This window comes from Paramacrobiotus metropolitanus, unplaced genomic scaffold, assembly GCF_019649055.1.
Source record: "Paramacrobiotus metropolitanus isolate TYO unplaced genomic scaffold, Prichtersi_v1.0 Parri_scaffold0000083, whole genome shotgun sequence".
In the NCBI taxonomy this organism is placed as follows: domain Eukaryota; kingdom Metazoa; phylum Tardigrada; class Eutardigrada; order Parachela; family Macrobiotidae; genus Paramacrobiotus; species Paramacrobiotus metropolitanus.
In genome coordinates, this window is record NW_026570303.1 from 300,847 (window position 1) to 325,182 (window position 24,336).

Sequence of the window (24,336 nt, forward strand, 5' to 3'; positions counted from 1 at the left end):
TCTCGGAAAAGGAGGTGCCAAGCGTCACCGTAAAGTCCTCCGTGACAGTATCCAAGGCGTCACCAAACTAGCCATCCACTGTCTGGAGAATCGTGGCAGAATGAAGCGTATTTCTGGTTTGATATACGAGGAGACGCGCGGCGTAGTGACGCTCTTCCTGGGGAATGTTATCGGCGAAGTCGTCACCTATTCTGACCATGCCAAACGCAAGACCTTCACCGCCATGGACGTGGTGTATGCTTTGAAACGCCAAGGCAGGATGCTCTACGGATTTGGATTGTGGAGTGCATCTTGCGCTGATTTTACAAGGTCGTCCTACACTCTGGTATGCTTTAGTCCATTTTCTGTCTTTTTAAAATGTTGTTAGCATATCAGTTTTCAAGTTTTGATTGACGGAAAGTGTCGCATAATCGTGCGGACTGGCACATCACAGTAGTAAGCAGAATTAAAAGTCTTGCAGTTGAGAGGCTAGCACCATAAATTGTAGTGCATAGACACTACAGAGACGGGATATGTCACACGCCGATTTCATGATTTGACTGTAGGAAATGAAATTACTCCATGTACTTAAAAGCTACTGCAGTGAAAACATATTTGCGCGGCCATAGCTTTGTCCGCATAGCTTTTTTCAAAAGACAGATACTGGCAATAAGATGCTAACAATAATTATTATGTACAGTGCAAATGTACAATTACTATGATACAATGTACAGATACGGTACATTAAAGTATTTACAGATCCATACCGTATGTACAGATAGGTACAGTGATGCGCGTACAGCTACGCTACGTCGGCACATCTGCAACAATTTTATTAATTTTAATCTTGTCATAAGTCATCCATGTGCGTGCACTTGAAATGGTGCAGTACATAACCAACATGCTTAAGTGAAAAATTTTATACATAAGTTACGAAAAATCTGTACCAAAACTCTTTGCGTTCATACTCATACTAGGTAATATTAGGCAACAATTAATGAACAAAAATTAGCCGAAACTTCTTCATTTTTTATCGCGTTATAGAATAATCTAATGCAATCCAGTATAGTGGGATGATTATAAAACGAATAAAATCCAACCCGCAGCTTAAAGATTCATATCTTCATCCATATCTGATCCCTCATTATCACTGTCCTCATAATTAACCGACGCATAATCCGGCTGAGCCGGCGCGAAACCCGGCAGATTGCGACTGCGACGGTACTCTTCCCAGCGTGCATCGTCCACTTCATGCGTCAGATAGCGCACTCCGACATCGCTCTCCAGTTTCCGGAGATCGGCATACATCTGGTAGTCCAGGAACCACCGATGCTGAATGGCCTTGTACACCGTGAAACGATTCTTAATCTCCACCACCACGACATGCTTGATCAGATCGATGGCCGTCTCACTGATCTCCGACCAGGGATTGGGTGGAAAGAGGAAGGCGGCATTCTTAATCTGATCGGAGATGTCTTCGTTCTCGTTGAAGGGGAACACCCCGGCCAGCGACACGTAGATGATAATCCCCACGGACCACATATCGATCAGCCGGTTGTAGCGTTTATTGCGGGTCAGGGCTTCCGGCGCCAAGTAGGCCGGTGTCCCGACCAGGGACTTGCGGAAACTCTGCTCGCCGATGATCTTGGCGAAACCGAAGTCACACAGTTTAATCTGTGGGAAATCGCTCTCAGAGGTGAGGAGAATGTTCTCCGGTTTCAGATCGCAGTGGGCGATCTTTTTCGCGTGTAGGTAGCCGAGGGCTGTGAGGATCTGGTAGGTGAAGAATTTAGCCATGCGCTCGGGGAGGCGTTTCTTCTCCGTGGCCAGGATGAATTTCAACATGTCGCTGCAGAGTTTCTCCATCACAATGAACACGTGCTGTTGGTTCTCGAAGAACCCGTCCACATTGACGACGCCCGGATGATTGAGGGAACGGAGTATTTCGATTTCCTGTTTCATGCGGATGGCTTCCTTCTCGGAGAGGCGTGGCTTATCTGTGACCTTAATGGCAACCTAATAACCAAAAACACAGTGTTCCTCATTAATCGTTAACGACTCTTGCGGCTGCAACGCGAAAAAAGTGCTGCATAATGCATGGACTATTTCTACTTCCGTCAGACCGCCAGAATAGAAACCACCGGACTAAAATTTATATAGAAAGCCGACATGTATTTGTCATAGAATAAAATCGTTACTCGTCAGACTCCATTTAAAAAAAACGTTTTTACGTGCCAGTGTGCCACATGTGTCGCTGACTTTCACAGGCGAGAGTTTTATACGCTCACAGAATCATAGACAAACGTGTGAGAAACGTAGTAAAAGGGCTTGATTTCAGGCTTTGACGTAAAGGCGAAAAATTCGATGACTTTCTAATAAAAAAATTCGATAAAGTAATATCCTACTCACATTCCGTAATTTTTTTCAGCGTTTTCTTTAAGTGGTGTGACAATGATTGCTGCTCATTGTTGCTATAATAATTATGGCCATCGCCGAATAAAAAATATTTGAAGAATCTCTTGATCCGCTTTAAGCAGTAATATGTGCGGAAGGCCTACTAATGCTGCTTTAAAGATTAAATGTTTGCCGATTAGAAAAGGTAAAAAATTTTACCTGCTTTCCAGTAGGTCGCGACGTGGCTTCGTACACTACACCAAACTGTCCGGCACCAAGCACCCCGTCGGGAAAGATTTGATAGTAGGCGAACACGTCTTCCAGTGCGGCAAACAGCTTATCCCGTCGCTCCACACCTTCGGCCCGCCCGATGGGCATCAGCGATTTTTTAATGCGGATGGCCCATTCTTCCGCCGCCGATGACTGCGGCTTGTCGCCGATGTAGAACACCATGTTGTTGGTGCGCAGCTGGAAGGTATGCGGTGCCGGGTACTGCACACCCGGATCGATGGTGAAGATTTTGTCCAGGTAGATTTTATTGTACACGGACTGGTCAATGTTGGACTGATACATGACAATATATTTGGAGGTCAGTTTCCAGTAGTGATTCAGCCGGGTCGGATTCTTGCTGGTGAAGTGCACCACCCAGCCTTCCTTCAACGAGGGTAATACTTCCTTGGGGCCGGTTTTCATTGTCTGGTGGATACGGCGGACGGTTATCTGATCGCCCCGGGTTTCGTCTAATTAAAAATCGACCACGCATTAGCAACGTAAAGCAAGTGCCATTATATGTACGTAACTAGTGACGATGTGTCAATACGCAAACTCTAAGGTACGTAAGGGCCATATTTTCATGCCAACATAATTACGAATAATACATCACTTAACTGCTGTACGTGTCAATACTAATGGCACATCTACTTTTGTAATCATAATTTATGATTCATAAATGCATCAAGGAAACTGCCAATAACACGCAAAAACCAGCTAGTATCTGTAGGTACATCAAAACTCAAATATTTTACGTATGTGCGTATGTATTTACATGACTGTATCATTTGTATGTATTTACGTATATCTATATGTATGTTGTATGTTACAAGGTGCTCCATTTCTGCGGAAAAATATATCAGGAGGATTATGTTGCTGGTATTAATAGTGGAAAATTATGCAGTTGTGTAGATAATAATAATTACAAAGAAATATTTGTCTGATATATGTAACAGCATCTGCATCATTTGCTAAGTTATGCTGTCAAAGCACCACCTTAAACCGTTTATTAACCAGTTTTCCTGTTAGTGAAGCGTTCGTGTTTTGGGCTACAAATCAATAATGTAGAGGAATTCGCAGCATTACTCAATTTAATTATAGGGCTTGCAAGTTGCAACTGGATTGTGTTCTTGTATTCTTTATCCACTCATCACATATATCAGGTCGGGATCGCGTGACACGCCGCGCACAATCATCCCCGAGAGAAACTAATTTTTCTTATCCCCCAATTCCTGGATGACGTTATTCCTGTCATTAACTTTCTTGCCCCGGCGAACATTAGAATGGCGAATAATCTGGATAATTGTCACATGAGCATGAATGTATTTCTTATCCCTGCAGCAGTGTCATGTAAACTTGCACAGATTCTACAGACAGGCTTTCTCACACAGAGCGACTAAGTGCGTGCCGATCAGCGGCTTTTAATCAAGTAATTACTTCCATGTCCCCGTAAGGCCTAAATCCCTGTTCTCTTTGCCCTCCAGGAAACCTTTTTCAATGACGCTATGAGTATGATTAAATTAATTCACATTGTGGCAATCCTGTTAAATTACAGCGAGATCATCTCGTTCTCGTTGAGCTCTATAGTCTAATGTCTCTGACGGTTGCCCAACGGAAATAATCGCCGCATTGGTAAAAACTGCTTTTTCACGAAAGAGGTTTTATGAATTTGGCCGGAAGATATTGTTGCATAGGTGCCGGTATGTTACTGCTGTGCGTCGGCATCAGGTATACACTGACGGCAGAAAAACTAATTTTTTTTCTGTGTCGCGCGTGTGACATGTATGCCGGCAGGTTGCGTCAACTGTAAGGGGAAGCTGCGACAAACATCATTGAATTCAGACAGGAAACAAATATTCGAAATTGAAGCTTCTATGCTTTTACCCGGCACTTGTAAACTTGAGTACTACCTGTACAGATTTTAAAATTAATTCAATATCACCGACCGAAGAATTTCTTTGCTATAATCCACATTGAGAAAAATAAATCATAATAATTCATCATGAATTAACGGTTAAATACGGCATATGCCGAAAATTAAGAATATTATTGTTGCCAGCGCCTGCAGAGAATTTGCATAGGTTTTGGATGATTCGGTGAGAGCGGGTAATTCAAAACTCTTATTATACGTGTATAAAAGGGGATTTTAATTTTTGCCGCACGAAACGCACTGGCTAACGTGTGTGTGAGGTATACATTATTACATGTGAAATGATTAGAAAAGCGTTATGGAAGTAATATTGCGCGGAGTATGGATGCTCTTGATGGGCTGAGCGCATTACCTAAATAGCACTTATCAATTATCGAGAGCACCCCTATCAACCCCATCTGCCGGCGTTCCCATAAACGACCAACAACGCCTACACCCGCCAATTTTCCACCGCTGCAGAATCCCTCCGCTGCCGGTGTTATGCTCCGGCACGGTACAACAACATGATCTTCAGGGTGCCTTCTTTGACCATGAAATTTGAATAACTCGCTCATGAAAGAATAATTATTACTATCAAAAAAATTATGATCTTCCAGTTAAACAAAAAGGAGTATTTAATTTCCGTGATGCTGTTTCTGCAGACCGAAAATTCTGACTTTATCTTTTGAAAACTGGCGTTTTCTGCATGACAGCTACGGCATATTACCGTAAATAGTAACAAAAAAATAGTCAGAAAAACTCAAACAGCCGTTTTTCCATTCCATTAAAAACCATCACAAAATTAGCTACTTCCATCTGCCACTGAACCGTTGATCAATTTATAATTATTTATTTCAGTAGATCAAATTGCGGTTGCTTATTTTAATCCTTAAACTTTTAGCTATGATTAGCATGACCGCACTTGCTTTATTTTACAGCATGTTAATAAGCTAAACAACTACCTAAATCTTATGTATGTATGTAAAATGGATTGATATATAGTATAGGTATCCAGGATTGCCCTTTATAAAGTCCACGTACCGTATTTTATACGTATTTTGTATGGAGACCGGTTATTAAAATCTAAAGATCTTTTAATTTTTGTAAAATCCTATAGAGTTTGCTGCTTTTAATTATTGTAAAATTTCTATAGGCCCCGCGCCGTTGCATTCAGACAGTCGAAGGTGCATAGGTGAACACCGCACTGCACTACACTTACGGTGCGGAGCCGGCGGTGTGTTCTGATGTTGACTGGGCACTTCCTGTTCCATATCGGTCATATCGAAGTTATGCGTGGAACCGCTATCCGACGTGGAGTCCGTCTGGCCGACGGCGGTGGGCGAGGCCATGGACGGCGGTTCGCCGGCACAGTCGGCCGGGGCGCTCTGGGCGCACTTCTCATGGCAGTTGGTCTTGCAGTCCTTGCACTGCAGTCCCTGCCGGAAGAGGCCCTTCAGCAGCTTATTGCAGTATTTGCACACGGTGGGCTTATTGTAGGATTTGATGATGAAGGTGTGCGGCACTTTCACGCGATTGGTCATTATCTCGTCGATGATCGGTGGACGGATGGATGTGGAGGAGCGTGATGGGGAGCGGAGGCGGACATGATCTTTCTGACTGGCCGGTACCTGCACAAGTAACACGTTACATAATGCGGTTGAAATATAATAATTTCTACTAATTATATTTCAATCGAACCGGCTGAAAACTATAAATACTAATAATATTACTCTATTTTGGTCGAAAAATTGTGATTTCTTTTACCTTTCGTCTATTTAAATGGCATATATTAGCGCCGGTTTCCGTTATTACGGTGATTTAATAAATATTTTTTTGGATCGTGATAAAAATTCAGGAAGCCCGTCATAGTTGGTTTCTAAGAAATTGTGTCGTATTATTTGATGTGGATAGTATTTTGTGTTGTGTTTGCCAGCTGCAGTCCTTGTTTGAAAACACAATACAACATGAATCATTCCGGAAAGGAAGCCGCGGCCAATAAAAATTTTGACTGATTTATGGCTACCTTTCAACTTCGGCGTGTTAATAATTGTGCCAGAAGCTATTTTTATTTATTTAGAAGTTTATCTACAAGTGGCTGTCACCTGTGCCTTTGTCAACAGAAACGCAGTTCTTCACGTACTGCATGGTCATAAAATTATTCTGGTAAAAAACTTGAGAACAGAGAATACACGGCATTTTTTACAAATTTTTGTTCTGGCAAGAAAAATTAGAACAAAATTTCATTGTATCACATAAAATTTTGCTCATGTAAAGATAAGTGATACAGCGTGTCTGGACCGACTTTAACACAGCATTTCCGGATTCTCAGGACTACATAAACCGTTGACTTTAAATTTATATACAAAAATACCCGGACCTGGTTGGTTTGAATATATATGGGACCCAAAATTGACGCAGTGCGCTTCAAACCAATATCGAAAACAATAAGTTCAAATCAATGGTACGCAAATCACCCTTGATACCTCGACCATCGGCAATTATTTTTCAAGCACTTATAATTATTAAGAAAAATAAATAATAAACTAACCGAACAGAAAAAGAGTTAACAATAAGACATTATAGGGACATGCATATCGGTACATGTATGTACGAATGTACGATCGCAGTTAAATGGCATGGAGTAATGTACGATAATTACTGTTAACGTGTAAACAGATTACAGGTCTATGATTAGTTATTAATCTAGCACAACCTTGATGGCATTTCCAATGGCGTTTTTATAAAGTCGCCAAATGCCGGGCATATAAACAACCTACAGATTAGTTACCAATCTGCCATTTTCTCCAAGAAAAACCAATAATACAAATGGAACGCGCAATTAACCCAGCAAGACAAGCGTGAATAATGAATGACCCCTCCCCGCATCCCTTACCTCCAAATGCCCCGATACACCCGACATGGTGGAATCACGTGACTCCTGTGTATGCATCACCGGGCGGGCCAGCGCATAGGAGCAGTAGTTGGGAATATTGTATGCGCACTTTTTATGACAATTCAGCCCGCAGTATTCACAATGCAGTCCCTGCCGCACCAGCCCCATGAGGAGTCCCCCGCAGTGATCACAGAAGGTCGGACTCTTATAGCTGTGGATCACATAGGAATGCGGCCGGCAGTCGGCCGCACCGGCGCCATTGGCGATCGGCCGCCCGGAGACGAAGATCTCCAGCAGAATCCCATCCGTCACCTCCGACACCGTCTCCAAATGTACCAGAATATTCTTGGCATTATAATCATGCCGGAATAGCATAATACTGTCCTGGACGTTGGTTAGCCCATGGGTGGGAAATTTGCGCTCGATGAAGAGACATGCCGTCTCCTTCAGGAAACGCAGGCTCAGATCACTGTAGCGGCAGTTGATCTGTTCGCGGGTTAATCCGCACTGTAGATGGATGGTAAGACTGGAGTCGTCCTTCATTTCCCCCATGACCACGGAAGCGTTTCACCGACAAATCAATTCCCACAACAATAAAACACAATTATACCAATAATGGGCAATTTTTTCTCCCTCTAACCTCTCTCCGCGCCGGGAATCAGTTACTACGCAAATGGCCGCTGATTTGTTGCAATTATTCAGGCAGATAATAACGCTAACACGCGGTGTGTTGATTATGCGGATAATATGTGTATTCCGTACAAACAGGTTGCTGGCAGTATGAGAATAATGTTTGCGCTGCGGCGGAATGTATTCAACAAAACATCATTGGACAGCACACACGGCTGCTGAACGAAGCGCTTTTATCAAGTATGTAATAATGCTACAACCGGCAGCTGTTCAGCTACGGTAAACACACGGCTGAGAGTTTTGCTGTGCAAAAATTTACTCGGCGGTATATATCGCTAACAGGCATCAACACAGCAGTGTATCAAGGTACCGTATGCCGGCATGTGTATATCGCACAGTGCCATCGGCGGATGTTTCAGCCGTTAAGGTAGAGCGATACACATCCGACGTACGTGGTCGCACCAGTACGTCATTTGGCGCGACATACTACGAATGTGGTTCCGTGTGATAACAGACTCTTGCGGTGTGGCGTGCGCCCTGTCGGCAGCCGGGGAAATTATGCCAACCGGACGTTCGGGCCGTGGACTGTACTTTGTACGCAGTAGCGGTGCCCGTAGTTTACGATAAGGAACACAGTGAGCAGGATAACCGATCTGGATGAACTATCGATGAATCGGGGGGATTAACCTTGAACTTGCTTGTCAGTTGTGCCGTTTTCCGGAATTATGGTGTTACTATATAGCAGATGTTTTTTGCATCTATTTCGTCACTTCCGAGGATGAATAACCGGTACAATAATCACAATAATAAAAAAAACATGGAGAAAATTTCAAACACCTACGGCGTCAAGCAAAAAATAAGGAAACGAAGAAGGAAAACGCATAAACGAAAAAATAAAATAATGTAATATTTTAGAATACTGGACTGGAGATTTATCCAGCTCGACTTTCTGATTGTGAGTGCGGCTTTTGAACCAGTATTTATGATACACTGATACAGTATTATATAATTGTGGCGATACAACTTATATATGTGGGCGTTGAAATCGGTGAAGAAAATGGGCGATGTAATCGATGAAAAAAAATCCTAAGGAAAACAATACCACAGAACAGGCCGAAAAATAAAATAATAGAATAGACCCATTTTCCACTATATCAATTTAATAATTATGGGAACAGTCGCATTGAATTAATATGGCCATTTCACTGCAAAAAACTTCCTACAACAACAAATCACAAGAACAAAGCTGGCACGCTTATATTCTGCTATAGTTCACTCATAAAATCTTTTTTCTGAGTGATGTCCCGGTTAATCCCGTTGCCGGCTTATTTACGGTAGTATTAAAATCTAAAGATAGACATGATTATTTACAAACATACAAAAAAAATTTTTCAAAAACTATCGAAACTCAACCGCGTTTTCACACCCAAGGGTCATTTCGCTGATTTTGTTTGTTGCTGTTAGAGGTCAGATCACGATATCACTACTGTGTATCGTGGATGTTTTTAACTTTACCAACCCCGATAGTGTATGTCCATATAGCACGCGAATGAAATAGTAACACGCTGCCATCGATTACTTAATTAAATGGGCATGGATATTATACTGCCCCGCAGCGATACTGCATGTTTATATACGCGCTTCTGTTATCGTGTATGCATATTTATGGAGCACGCACATTATAACCGAGAGTGGTGACTATCGGATATTATTTACACAGTTTGCGGATCATATTATTGGCAAACAGGGCGCTTTTATTGTACCGCAGTCGAAATTAATCACCAACCTGAACAGCAGCCCGGCGGTATAACAAGTGCTGCCCGATGAGGAGTAATCTAATTCACCTACCGGAAGTGTGGCCGCAGACCCCGCGCTTCTTAATAGTTTTGTTACTGCGGCAATTTCAAATAAATTCCCAGAATAACAAATTCACACCGATTCCGTTCCTGTGGTGCTCCTTCAGCTGTTGAAACTTGCGCGTACGCAGTTTCGCTTTGTAGCGGTTTTATATTGTGGCTGGGAATGACGTGAATTACGGAGTAAAAACAAATCCCAGATACGCGAACAGTAATTGTTATTTTAGCGTGTTCGTGGAGTATTAGCACAAAATGTATCTTAATAATTATATATCTGTAAATCAATACTATGTTATTAATAATACGATATCACGTGGCAGCTGGCTTTAATAACCATTTTATATATTTGAGGTATACATAAAAAACGTTATGTTCAAAGCACATGCCGTTAAAAGCTAAACACATAAATCGCAAATATTTGTTATTTGTTCCTTAACTTACTAATAGAAAAGTATTTTCACAAGGCCTCATTTAATAAAGACAAGTGGAGACATTTTCAGTACAAAGAGTTGGCAGTTTTTTTAATGTCTACAATTAAATTTTACGAAGCATTGTTTGGGACAGACAGATCAACGCTTCTGTAGTTTCTTTTTACTCTGGTGGCCAGTGCTTTCAGTTTCACATGTATAAATGTATAAATTTAGCCAGGGCACAATTATGATTTCAGCAGTTTCGTTTTCCTCTTACTTCAAATAAAGAAAGAACCGATGGTGATTATAATCATGTGTGACTTTTACGCACATGCAATGACAAGTAATCCCACCAAAAAAGCCTGGATTCTTGTTTTACTCACATTAGTAAATTTGTGGTATTTCAGCAATTGTACTGTACAGTAATAGCCCTTAGTTTGTTGCACAATGCATTCCTTAAATTTGGCGTAACTGTTTGCGGTCTATACGCATTACACGGACAAAAAAGCCCCCGACTCTACTCAATGCTAATCCACACCATGGCTGAATGGAGAGCAAACAGACAGCATATCGAACCGTGTAAAATTGATTGAGTTAAAAGGGGACCGGGTAATCGGCAATCACAACATTATCCCAAACTCTCAACAAGATCGATGGCTTCTACTGATGTTGCCATTTAGCTGGACGACAAGCCGGCTGCCACACTTTGTACCACTAAGCACCCCGGCGCTCTGGTAACAGCGTAAACGCCGCCGCTGCGCAGCGGTCCCTGGATCGGTGGCACGTTAGCCGTTAGGGAGATTATGGCAGCCGGAAGGGGTCCGTCTGCAGTCAATAAAGCTAGCAAATCGCTGGGTATTGTTGTTGTGTGTGTACTCGTACACATTTTGCCAGTTTACAGTATTATTGTGCGAACTTGGACACCGGAGCCGTGCGGGTTATTGCTGCACCACGCTGCGCTGACAAGTTTTTCTCGTCAAGTGCACCGGCTGGCAAACACTATGCCGGTTGTGACTGTTTGAATTAGACAACAGAATGAACAGATACACTGGATACTTTTACTGCATCTATATAGTATAATTATTCCGGGCTTTGCGTTGCTACTTGTATGCTACACAACTAAGGACCCATCAATACAAGTTACGCCATGGCCGAACCCACAATGCGGCGATTCGCTGCCGCGCAAATTAGATGTGTGCTTGTGTGAGGGCGGTGCCAAAAATGCATACTCGTAAGAGCCTTACGCGTATGTATGTAACTCCACCCCCTAGCATGCATACATAAACGAAACTGATCGAACTGCCAGTGGATCTCGAAATTTCAAACGCTCGTCTTTCGTTTACTTCTCAACAGAACTTCCCAATCGACATATCAAAAGATAGAGAATTAATTTTCAAACTTTTTGGTATATAGCAAGTGGAAATCTATGGCAAACGAAGAAGTTATGGCTGTTTTAGTTTCTCATAGACTTAGCATAGGATGAAAGCAACGCCTCCTCACACGGGCCTATGCTTTGTTTACGAGAAACCAAAACAGCCATAACTTTCTTGATTTGCCATAGATTTTCACTTGCTATATTCCAAAAAGTTTGAAAATTAATTCTCTATCTTTTGGTATATCGATTGGGAAGTTCTGTTGAGAGGCAAACGAAAGAAGCGTGCTGCAAGTTTTGGGGATTGACTGGCAGTCAGGTCGGCTACTTGCATGTTTATGAGCGAGCTGGTCACATCTACACGCGTGTCGCACACCAGCTCGTTTTAAGCCATACGCACAAACCAATTTCGACGGCCGGAAGTCTTACTTATATGGATGGGTGCTAACTTGTGTGACATACAAGTTGCAACGCAAAGCCCCTATTATACGTTACATACTGTACGTCTGCGTGTTGCGACGACAAAGAACTACGAGCAGATCAATATTAACGCCATGTTTATGATGTTCTTGCGGTATTACTAATTATTTTGATAATTAAGTTTTTGGAATATCAAGCTCCTAGCGGTAGTTTTAGGTCACAGGTTCGATAACTAGAATGAACGACAAAATGTATACATGTTGATGTGTACACATTTGACATTTGTCGTTTATTCCATTCATCCGGCTTGCGTTGAGTATCCCGCTGATACGTACTTGCTACAGCTGTAACTGTGGTGAATCATGGCGTTTCAGAATAAACAGCATTCGACATACGGTTCCTACCGGTGTACTGGAGTGACGAGAAGCTTGTACATTCTAAATACAAAACTGGTACAGTGATGAACATGATGCACTCGTACAGAGAATTAACGCCTAATTTTGGCTTTGATTATCCACTGTACTCCACATCATTTCCGGCAGAGCTCACTGTTTTGCTAGTATACTTTTCTCTCAGCCCAAAAACGCGCTAGGAAAAAAACTGACAATGACTAATGTGTAGGGCACGAGATTTCTTAAAAATGCCAGTCGAAAAAACAAGTTTTGCAAATTATCGCCAAAATGTACATAAAGAAATCAAAACAATTCAATTTACAAACGAGAATAATGCACTTCGTAAAATTACAAAATTTGCAATACTCGAAGTGGACTGCACACGGTGGGATGAAAGCATTATAGAAAAAATGGGATGACAGAAATGAATCAAAATGGTTTGGCTGGTATCGAATTTGACAAAATAAATTTAGTATAACTTCGACTGGGCAGATTCCATATGTGTAATTTAAATTACTCAAACTACAGATATTAATTTAGAGCTCTTACAGTTTCCTGACAACTTGTAAATACAACTATACAAGTACTGTAGCAAAAAAAACTAGTATTCGGTTATGCAACTGCGTGAAAAAGTTTTAGGCGTGATTTGCTTCAGCGTCTGCCACTCCAAATATTTACAAGCAGCTAATTAATTTTTCTCGAAATCAATGTTTGAGAGTATTTATATTAAAACTGTACATCGCAAATGTTTTATCGGATCGATTAGATCAGTAGTCAAATTAATTATGCTGCCAAGCAGCCCTGCCCAGTCCCGCACCGAAAGTGCACTTACGTCTTTTCAGAACTTCAATCTGATCAGGGTAAACCGTATATGTATAAATATAACGCTTTAACCGGCATATCCAACCGCAAGTTTTTAACTTTCAGGAGATTTGACCTGTTACTGTACTGTACATGGTACAGTACCAAATTCGTGTACATGCGCACGAAAACTACATTCTTCCACATCGTATAATTACACAATATCCCGAACGGCTTACTTGAAACTGTATTAGTTACTGTTTTGTGAAGATGATTCGGTTGACTAATACACAAGTTGTATTACTTTTCTCTTTCGCGACACTTCTGTTTCATGTTGGTGCAGTGTTTTCAAAAACAATATCGCCAGTACAGGTAACGAACTGAGCAGCGAAATAATTCTTCCGTGTAATTACTCGTGATACAAAACTAACCAATACGTTTTGCAGCTCTTGCCCCTTGTTTTCTATCAGCGAAGATATTCGCCGGCGCTCGCACATCGGCACTTACAGGCCCACCTTGTGCAGGCAGTATGAATAAATGGACCTGCAAGTACCGATGTACGAGCAGCCGGCGAATTTATTTAGGGGTATCTTATAGCATACCTATACGAACTTTTAATAAGTCTTGGTAAAAACGCGACTTCTACCACTGCTTTCGCAAAGTGTGACTGTTCTTAACCATCAAAAATTTTAAAATAATACTACTTTAAATTGACCCGAAGCTTCCAGGTTGTGCTTTTTTCAGGTTTCAACAAATCCTGCTGGTTTATTGCACCCGAATTCGGCCGGTTGTACAACCGAGAGCCGAAACGAAACCTGGACAGCTACGAATGCCCGCTGCAAGATATACACCGCCGATATACAGTATCTGCCTGGTTGGTAATGTGCAGACAGTTCTACGAAGGTAGCTCAAGAAGAAAGAAGAGCTTCAACTGCTTTGTGGACAGTGTATTCCGAGAAGGTATCAATGCATGCTTGGAAGTTCTAGACCAGACGGGAGAAGCTAAAATTGATCTCGCACCCCATTCGATTGCTAGGAAGTCCTTGATAATACATAGCTGCATTTGCCGGTTATCATGTCCAAACACTGCACTTGTACTGGTAGAGAACGGCTCTCTGGCAAACCTGAGGAAGTCATATAAATAAATTATTATCTGGTCTAGCATGGTTCCGCACAACTACTTCGATTATCCTGTGCATTCTGAAAGGTAAAGTTTCACTAGCGGCCTAGCGCACATACAGATATCTACGAAAAGAAATCGTTCAAATTACTAGATTATGCTTACCGGTTCTTTATCTCCCGGTCCAGATAAAGACTCGTTCTTTCCGCCAAAAATATTGATTCTCTTAAATTCTACAGTTGTTGTTCGATGGTCCCAGAAATAAATTGTATTTGCCACCGTTATCGGGCGATAAAATAAAACGGATGAATCGGAAATATAAAGAGGGCGCGAGGCTTGTCTTGAATAATATTATAATTCCATACGAAAGCATTAACGGAGGCGCCATCTACGTGAGAATCGGTTGTCTGACAAATTATTCCATACTTCCTTATGGCAATAAAACGATACAAGAATTTACCGTGGATTTCATCAGGCAGCATACTTTTGCTTTGTGTGGTGGTCGCTGCATTGAAGAGTTGAATGGATACCAAATTTCTATGCACTAGTGGTACGTTACAACGGATGTGCCACGACCGTTCGGGATCCGCGATCATATGAAAAAGAGTACTTGGGTCTCGGAAACCGTTTTGACATTGGTCGTTTGCTCCAGTCCTCCACCATGGCATCTCGTTGTGGATAAGTGTATGAGTAATTCACTGGCGCATATCCTTTCCGCGGTATTCGTGCACAAGCAGTGCTGAATGCAGGATGTGAGATCTAACGGCAGCGAACTCTCTAGAAATGGCAGACCTCCGTCGATCACCGTTGTCACGAAGCGTGTATTTGGCATGTTATAGATGTCGACCACATGCCCACCCTCTTGGAGCCATACATTTTGCAGATCCATAACAAAGTTAGCTAGCTCCAGCATAATACAGCCAAGACTCCAGATGTCTGTCTTTCTTCCTGGTATTTTATCTGACACTCCAGCAAATTTCTTGACCATTTCTGGTGACATGTATTGTGTGGTGCCTCGCAGTGTTACTTCCACAGAACACAGTATAAGTTATGGGTTACTTTTTTCAGTTCTCTATGCTTTGCTTTGCGCTTTTAACACTCAACAGCTTTCTGGGCCACAAACATCTTCGTTTTATCTTGAACGACATTCTCAAATTTCGGAACGGCGGCTGTCAGTATTTCCTGTTGTAGGCTGTAATGCTCCCACACACTTTTATGCATTTTAATGTTTGCTACCTACATTCAAGATGTTCAGTTCGCTTTTTAATTCCTGGGTTAGCAAGTCCTCCTACAGAAGAGCCTCATTTTTTTCCAGATGGTATAATTCGTTTTTACTACTGGTAACTGCACCTTGAGCTTGAAGTACTTAATATTACCCAGTATTCTTGGAGAAATTATTGTCGCACTTTTGCAGTGACAGTGTCACACTGTTCCACACTCATTAGCATATACATATACGAGTATCACATGTACTATGTAATCTCTGTGCCAGAATGATGAGAATATGCATTAACTAACATACGTACAATAGTGTCCTGCCTCGGAAATACGTACTTTGCTAACTGTAATCAACTCACAGAGCAGTTGCTACAATAGATCAAATTACTTTGAAACAGTTTACAGTATTGCGCTTCTTGTGCGAAAATATTTTGGCGAAAATCTAGAAGCGCCGGAAAATATCGGGAACGGCCAGAGATCAGAATCTGCTACTCGAAGGTCCACTTCCGACCATCGATCACTGTCAATATCGTATCTTTCCATTGTTTTAACCACTGTACCTCCCCAGCCGCGACCGCCAAAAACGTATATATGGCCATCCATTGCGAACGCACAGTGAAAGCATCGCGCTTGCAGTAGAGGACCTATTTTTTTCCAGCGACGAGTATCCATGTCAAGTCTATACTCTATAGCACGTTTTTAAGATTCTTTGGCGGGTACCGGCAGCAACCCCACCCAACATGTAGATTTTGCCTTGGAGTGCTATCAATTCACACCCAATTCGATCGTTAGGAAGCCCATACAAACATTTCCACTCCCCCGTTGACGTATCATAACAATGGAATTGTGTTGAATCCCTTGTTGGCCACGCTACTGATGCTGCTATATAGATTATTCTATGATCCAGCAGTGCTCCACACACTATGCTATCCATCCTGTTCATTATAAAAAGGTCAGTTAGCCACGCTAAAACATAACTATGTACTTCGAATCTCAGTAATATATCGGTCACGTTTTGCACCTATACAATTACCGGTATGTCTTGTACAAGTTAAAACATACAATGTACAAATGTAGCTCTTACTGTCGCTTATCTTCTGGTCCAGCTATGGACTCGACTCTCCCGTTCAAGATGTTGACTCTTTTGAAATCCATGTCTACTGCTCGTTGGTCCCAGAAATAAAGCATATTCTCCACTGTTATCGGATGGTAGAACAAACTAGAAGAATCCGAGATATAAAGAGTCCGTGAGGTCTGTTTTGCGGTATTCCACACAAATGTATTAACGCTGCCACCTTCCAGGTGAGAATCGGTAGTTTGGCAGATAACTCCTTGTTTACCTATGGCAACATAGGGATACAGGAAGTTCCCATGGATATGGCTAGGCAGCAAAGTTTTACTCAAAGTGCTGGTCCATACATTATAGCACTGCATCGATACCAAGTCTCTGTGCACGAGTGGTACGTTGCAACGTACATGCCACGACCGATCAGGATCGGCGGTAAAATGAAAGAAAGCTACATGCTTTGCGGAAAGAGTGTCCACATTGAGCGCCTGTTCCAGTCGTCTCACTCCACCATGGAACCTTGTTGCAGATAGGTAGGAGACTAGTTCATTGGCGGATATCCTCTTCTCACTTTTCGGACGTAGGCAGTCCTGAATACAAGATGCCAAATCAACGGACAAAGAACTGTCTATAAATGGCACACCTCCATCAATGACCATTGTAAAGAAACGCGTATTTAACATATTTCCAGGTTCGACTACTTTCCCATTCTTTTGGATCCATAGGTCCTGTAATTTCATTGCACAGTTGGCTAGCTCGAGCATAATGCAACCGAGACTCCAAATATCCGTTTTCCTTCCCGGGATTTCATTCGACACACCCGCAAATTTCTTGACCATTTCCGGTGACATGTATTGTGTGGTGCCTCGCAGATGCGTTACGTCTACCGAACATGTGACACTACGCTGCATTTCCACTAGGTCATCCAGATCGCCGATTCGCAATATGCTGCGGGCCGCGGCCATGCTCCGCTTTCTTGATAAGAACATTCTCTGGCTTTAAATCACTGTGGATAATATTATTGTGGTGCAGATAGTCGAGTCCACTAGCGATTTCTGTCATATAGCGCAGAGCCAGTCTGTATTCCAGGACTTGCTCGTTCTCCTTTAGTTTTTTTATGGATGACGCCAGGTCACCATCTAAATTAATAAGACTGTTTACAGTAAGTATCTGAAACACACAGCTAAGTAACTATGTAAATGTAAATTATGAAATATTCCTACTGTAGCATGAAATTGCACAAATCGACGCACCTTGGTAGTAATCCATCAGTAGCTCGACATAATCTCCTCCTGGTGCGTTGAAAAAAGTTACTTTATGGTATGACACAAGGTTTGCGTGTCGCAAGGTAAGAAGGGTATTTAATCTCCCACGCCGCTTGATCCAGTCGGAAAAAACCGACTGACCTGCTGAATCTGTTCTTCGGTACAAATGGACCACCTTTACGGCCACGATCGTATCTCCAGTGAAATCTCCCGCATCTGTAACCACTGCTTTGTAGACTATTCCGTACGTGCCTTTTCCAATGTAGTCAGCGCCTTCGTAGTGATACCGGCAACTGCTACCGAATGCCTCTGACTCCATGGCAAATTTCCCGAACTACCGTATCAAAATACAATAAAAATTATAAAACACAACTCAACTTTGCAACGCATTTATAGCTTACATGTGCTGAATCCTTTGCTTTACTTCTTCCAAACTTAATAAGACAGAAAGAATGTAAAAATAAAATTACGTGGCGGTGGCACCATAAAATCATAAAACCGATGTTATAACTAGCAACGACAAAAGTCCTTATATCGGAGTTTCGCTACAATTTCGCCCTTATCTGTTAATTTCGCCCTTATCTGTTATGTAATTCACATTTCTAATCAAACTAAGTAAAAGTAAAACCCACAAGCAAACTGGTAAACACTTAGTTCGTAAACTCCACCTGACATCCTTTCAGTTGGTTTCCACAGTTAAGATAAGATAAGGTAATCCTTTACAAGCCGCTGACAGGGCATTCAAAGAATGACGTCAAATATTCACAGTTAATCAGACTTCAAGAGCATCGAATCGGTGAGGGCTTGTTAAATATTATCGGAGACACTGCGGCTGAGATACTTTGAGCAGGTAGATAGATACAATTGTTGTAGATACAGTTGCCTCCCCTTTCTGTTGCTGGCATACATATTGTCCTATTTTAGTGCGCAAAGACCAGCCATGCAGTTATACAAAATTGGTAACTGAGGCGTATCAACGGCTCCTGAGTTGGTAACTGAGGTAACAGAAGCGTCCAATCAGCTTTTGCTACTTCATTCTTTTTAGGCCCCTTTGTGATGTGCAGGTCGGCTTGCCCTTTTTGCGGCGCCAAAATGTTGCCTTGTTGTCAATTACGTAGCACTTTGTTTGATTATTTTCGTGAAATTGTGAACTACATGTATTGACGATCTTTGAATTGTACCACCTACAGGACAATAAAGCCTGAGACACAGACATATAGATTTCTAGATACCACGACCTGTATCTAGATTTCTAGATCTTTGTTGCCTCGATCAAAAGAAACTGCATACATCAATGCCGGTATCCCGGGCAGAATGAACGGAAACCACTGCTGTAATTGGAAAGCCCATGCTCTAAAATGCGGCCAGGCAGTGTCGGGTTTTAAGAAACATCTGGGAATCACAATACGAGTACTTCACACAATGTTCTATCGTCCTTCATATTTGACCCCTGCATAGTATTTCTTTTCAATTCCACCTTTGATGGCACAAAACTGAGAAGGCGCCAGAAGATTCGTAGAAGCATGCAACTCGCCAGAAGAAAGACGAGCACTATCGTTTTTCGAACTTAAACTGCTACTTAGTATTCTGCTTCTCAAACCACCACTCTTGATCTCAAAGACTCCAACCACCACCCACGCTCGCAATTATTGTTACGGTACTTAGTAATTAAGTAAACTTTCTGCATGTGTGCCTACATGAATAACAATTTAAACATCCGTGTTCTTACAGAATAACGCAACACTGTGGATCACATTGAACGATGCGGGCATATGGTAACAGCAAAATCTGTAAGTGTAAGAGCATTGTTAACAAAAGGTTACAAAAGGTTCATTCCGGTTCCCAAGCTTTATTTTTTATCTTAAGCCAAAAAATTTGATGTGAACATTTTTCCACTGCCTAATCCAAAGAATTCAGTAGTTTTAGAGTCTGAACCACTTTCTACAATACGGCGCTTCTTGTGCGCAGATATCTAGGCGCGAATGCAAAAATGTCAGAAGCTATCATCTTTGACCAGGGGCTACTCTCCGACGCGTGTAAGTTCACTTCTGACCAGCAATCATTTTGGACATCATATCTTTCCATCGTCTTTAATAGTGTACCTTTCCGGCCTCGACCGCCAAAAACGTAGATTTCATCATTCATCACGAATGCGCAGTGGCAGCCCCGTGCTTGAAGTAGGGGACTAATTTTTGTCCGTCGCAGCGATTCTAGATCAAGGCGATAACATGTTTTTAAGGCACGATGACCGATTTGTCCGATACCAGCAACAATTCCCCCTAACAGATAGAGTTTTCCATGGAGCGCTACCAGCTCAAAGCCCACTCGATCGTTAACTAGTCCCTGGATGCACCTCCATTCGCCAGTTATTGTATCGTAACAATACATCCGTGTAGAATCCTTGTTAAACCCACCTGATACCAGTGCAATGTAGATTAATTGATGATCCACAATGGCTCCACACAATATGCGGTTTACCCTGTTTGATAAGAAAGGTCAAAATTAGAGCGCGGTTTCAGAGTGACGAATATAGGTACGAAAAGAGATGGCTTACGTAAGCGGAACTGTACACTCACCGTACTGTAATTTCGGGTCCCGCTATGGACTCTACGCTTCCGTCTAAAGTGTTAGCCTTTTTAAATTCAGCAAACGTTGCTCGTTGATCCCAGAAGTAAATCATATTCCCAACCATTATCGGGCGATAAAACAAAAGGGAGGAATCGGAAATATAGAGAGGACGTGAGGTTTGGCTCGCTATATTCCACACAAACGTATTAACGCTGCTGTCATCCTGATGGACATCAATAGTTTGACAGATCGTTCCTTGTTTTCCAATGGCAATAAAGGGATACAAGAATTCGCCGTGGATATCGTCAGGCAGCAACCCTTTGCTTATAGTGTTGGCCGAAACATTAAACAGCTGTACAAATACCAAGTTTCGGTGCACCAGTGGCACATTCGAACACCTATGCCAACAACACCGACCGGGATCCGCGATCATATGGAAAAAAATTACATGTTTCCCAGAAGTGATGTCCACACTTGACGTTTGATCCAGTCGCCTACCATGGTATCTCGCTGCGGATAAGTATAAGACTAATTCATCGGCGGATATCCTCTCCTCAACGTTTGTGCATAGACAGTACTGAATGCAAGATGCCAAATCCAAAGGAAGCGAAATGTCTAGAAACGGCACGCCTCCATCGATAACCATTGTCAAAAAGCGGGTGGTTGGCATACGAGTATTGGAAACTTCGACGGCCTGCCCATCCTTCTGAATCCATACGTCCTGTAGATTCATAGCACAATTAGCCAGCTCCAGCATAATGCAGCCGAGACTCCAAATATCTGTTTTTCTGCCCGGTATTTCATTCGACACGCCAGCAAATTTCTTGACCATTTCCGGTGACATGTACTGTGTGGTGCCTCGCAGATGCGTAACATCGACCGAACAGGTAACACTGCGCTGCATTTCAACAAGATCATCCAAATCGCCGATTTGCAATGTATCTCGGTTATGCTCTGTTTTCTTTACAAGCACATTTTCTGGCTTGAGGTCACCGTGGATTATGTTATTCTTATGTAGATATTCGAGTCCGCAGGCGATTTCGATCATGTAGCGAAGAGCTAGCCTGTATTCAAGCGGTTTCCCATTCTCTTTCACCTTTTTTAATCGACGATGCTAAATCTCCATCTAAAATAATAAAACATCATGCTACAAAGCAGTTAGCAGACTAACGTCAAAATAATTCAATTGTAAATCGAGGTGTACCACGATAAAAATCCATCATAAGCTCGACATACTCTCCTCCTGGCGCGTTAAAAATGGTTACTTTATGGTATAGCACAAGGTTTTCGTGCCGCAAGGTAAGAAGCGTATTTAATCTCGCTCGTCGTTTGTTCCAATCGGCCAAAACCGGGTTGCTTGCTGAATCTGCTCTTCGGTGCAAATGGACAACTTTTACGGCAACAATCTGCTCTCCACCAAAATCACCCGAATCGGTAATCTGCGCTTTATATACTATACCATACGTGCCTTTACCAATGTAGTCAGCTCCTTCGTAGCGATATTGGCAACTGCTACCGAACGACTCAGATTCCATTGCAAAATTCCCGTATTACTTCCCTTCTCGTATTGAAATGGAAAAGAAGTATTTTAAAATCGTAGTTAAGCGCGTCCCCACACGTACATCGCTTTGCAGCTTTGAGATATACTTTTAGGGAACAGATATGATACTCGTACTTGTAGGGAACAGATATTATGATACCTGTAGGGTACTCGTACTTTTACATGATCAGATGATATCACATGATGCCATAAAAGCGTGCAGAAGTTTTGCTGCTTCATAAATAAACCCCCCGTGTAAAGCACCTGACATTCTATTAGTTCGTTTCTGGAGCAGTAGATAAGATAAACCCACCCATAAACCACTCTTTAAAGACTGAATGTCTCGAATTGCAGCTATCGGATCTGCAAAACACGAAATCCTATTTAGAGTATGACGGACATTTTCGGAGATATATTTACCGAGAACAATTTGGACAATCTCGCTGACAGGCTTTATGTATGGACAGATAAAACTATTGTTGCAACATCCGTCTGCTATCTTAGTAGAATGGGCCAATTGGGGTGAGCCTTTAGCACGATTTAGCTGTTGTGAAAAGTAAAGCGATATGATATTGACCGGAAATGATGCGATCGACGATTTATTTTACAGTTTCTTTGACGGCGTTTATTTACTTTGACTTTGACGCCTCTTTTTCTTAATTTATCTTGCTTTTTATTTTTTCCCGTAACTCAGAGGTTGCTTTTAATAAGAAGGAAATAAGACGAAGTGTCAGGGTGTGTGAGAAGAAGTGTCAGGGTCAAAGTACTCAAGGCGGCCCTACCCTGCTAATGGAATGACGTTGTATTATCCCCAGTGGTCACACTTAAAAACGTAACTAAAGGCCTATCTAACCTTAAATCCAATAAGAATTGACGCTGAAGTTAAAATGATGTTAAAGCAGGACAAGAGACCCTGTAATCGACCACTTCATTGCCTCATTTTTTCGTTCCCTGGGTTCTTTGTTTAATCGTTCTGTACAAGCACACCACAGACAAACTCCTTGGCTTGTCCTTGGTGGGATTCCTGAATTTTTGAAATACCCATCCAGTCAAACTGGACGCTTGTGTCGTGGTGTGCGGACCATTATTTTGTTTCAGGAAGCATTTGGTCGCTGTAGTACTGCCAGTGCCGGGGTGACAACTGGACGCCGATCGGGATTCAGCGGGTTTTGGATGGCCATGCTGGCGAAATATGGACAGTGCGCTGATCCGTTGAAGACAGTTGTATCATACATCTCCGATCCGCTCCGAATTCATATAAATGCATCCGGGCTGCAGATCTTCAAACCGCGCCTGAGAAACGTAGTAATATATGTACATCATTTTGGCCATGTCATCCAGAGCTTTCCAAATCGCTTCCTTCTCGTGATCTGCTGCAGCCTGCAGTGTTAACGTTTTTAATTATTTCTTAATTAAGCTAATAAGCAGGCTCGAAACACTCCACCAAAAGCGTTGCTGACGTCGTATGGTACCAAGAATCCAACCCCACTGGGTCAGGCCGTTATTTGTGTACTCGCGTTGGTCACCTACGAGATTGGTTAAATTTTTCCTTGCAATCTCTGCATTGAATGGCAGTCGTGCTATTTCGGCGAGTGTGGACGAGCATACGTAGAACCGGTTCCGTGGCAGCTATTGTTTTTAAAACAAATCTAATAAAGCAACATAATCATCAAATTTTTGTGGTTTAGAAAAGTATCGGAGGAACCCAAAAAATTTAGCGGTGCTCTTCCCCATAACACGGGTATCTCGCCACCCACCTACGAAGCGGTTACCGTGTCGCTGGGAAATTAAGTAATGAAAGGTTTCCCCTTATTGCTATGCTTACCATTAGCTAAGCTTACCATTAGCGCAACATGACGTTCCCGTGGAGGTACTGTATACAAATTTAGTGCTCTGTACCGGGTCGCATCCCTTAAAAGCTATCACACGTACCTGTTTTGATGACCTTACATTCTAGCCATACACTTCATCATCTACTACTTCGTTCATCGAGGCACCGTGGAAGGTGAGATCTAGACGCCCATAGCAGCACCTTATTAATGTGAACACAATCATAAATGGGTACACGTGGAGCAGAACTCATCTTATTTTGGGCAATATCTGTTTTGAACAATATGTGTACACTGTACAGATAGTGTGCAGATTTTTTTAAGTTTAATGTACTTTGCAACAGGGCTTCCACTCTCTTTAGGCTTCAGACAATACACAATCAATAATCTTGAAATCATGCAAT

The 24,336-nt window shown here is 42.2% G+C and overlaps 3 protein-coding genes across 5 annotated transcripts; all 3 read right to left on the reverse strand.

Annotated features, from left to right (window-relative positions):
• Positions 1–796: 796 nt before the first annotated feature.
• Positions 797–8,420, reverse strand: LOC129595882 (serine/threonine-protein kinase D1-like). Its single transcript, XM_055493014.1, has 4 exons — positions 7,446–8,420; positions 5,772–6,180; positions 2,593–3,113; positions 797–1,995 (listed from the first exon to the last, which is right to left on the reverse strand). Exons 1-4 carry the CDS (start codon positions 7,995–7,997, stop codon positions 1,087–1,089), a joined length of 2,391 nt encoding a protein of 796 aa, XP_055348989.1. The 5' UTR covers positions 7,998–8,420; the 3' UTR covers positions 797–1,086.
• A 7,434-nt stretch (positions 8,421–15,854) lies between these two features.
• On the reverse strand, positions 15,855–18,496 carry LOC129595886 (uncharacterized). Of its 2 annotated transcripts, XM_055493018.1 has the most exons (4): positions 18,397–18,496; positions 17,984–18,329; positions 16,749–17,869; positions 15,855–16,599 (listed from the first exon to the last, which is right to left on the reverse strand). In XM_055493018.1, the coding sequence occupies exons 3-4, from the start codon at positions 17,717–17,719 to the stop codon at positions 16,344–16,346; spliced, it is 1,227 nt and encodes a 408-aa protein (XP_055348993.1). In that variant the 5' UTR covers positions 17,720–17,869; positions 17,984–18,329; positions 18,397–18,496; the 3' UTR covers positions 15,855–16,343. The 2 variants fall into 2 exon arrangements, with proteins under 2 accessions (XP_055348993.1, XP_055348994.1); XM_055493019.1 differs by having other exon boundaries at positions 17,984–18,480.
• A 1,332-nt stretch (positions 18,497–19,828) lies between these two features.
• LOC129595884 (uncharacterized) lies at positions 19,829–22,357 on the reverse strand. Of its 2 annotated transcripts, none has more exons than XM_055493017.1 (3): positions 22,038–22,357; positions 20,572–21,689; positions 19,829–20,474 (listed from the first exon to the last, which is right to left on the reverse strand). In XM_055493017.1, exons 2-3 carry the CDS (start codon positions 21,609–21,611, stop codon positions 19,937–19,939), a joined length of 1,578 nt encoding a protein of 525 aa, XP_055348992.1. In that variant the 5' UTR covers positions 21,612–21,689; positions 22,038–22,357; the 3' UTR covers positions 19,829–19,936. The 2 variants fall into 2 exon arrangements, with proteins under 2 accessions (XP_055348992.1, XP_055348991.1); XM_055493016.1 differs by having other exon boundaries at positions 21,768–22,356.
• Positions 22,358–24,336: the final 1,979 nt, after the last annotated feature.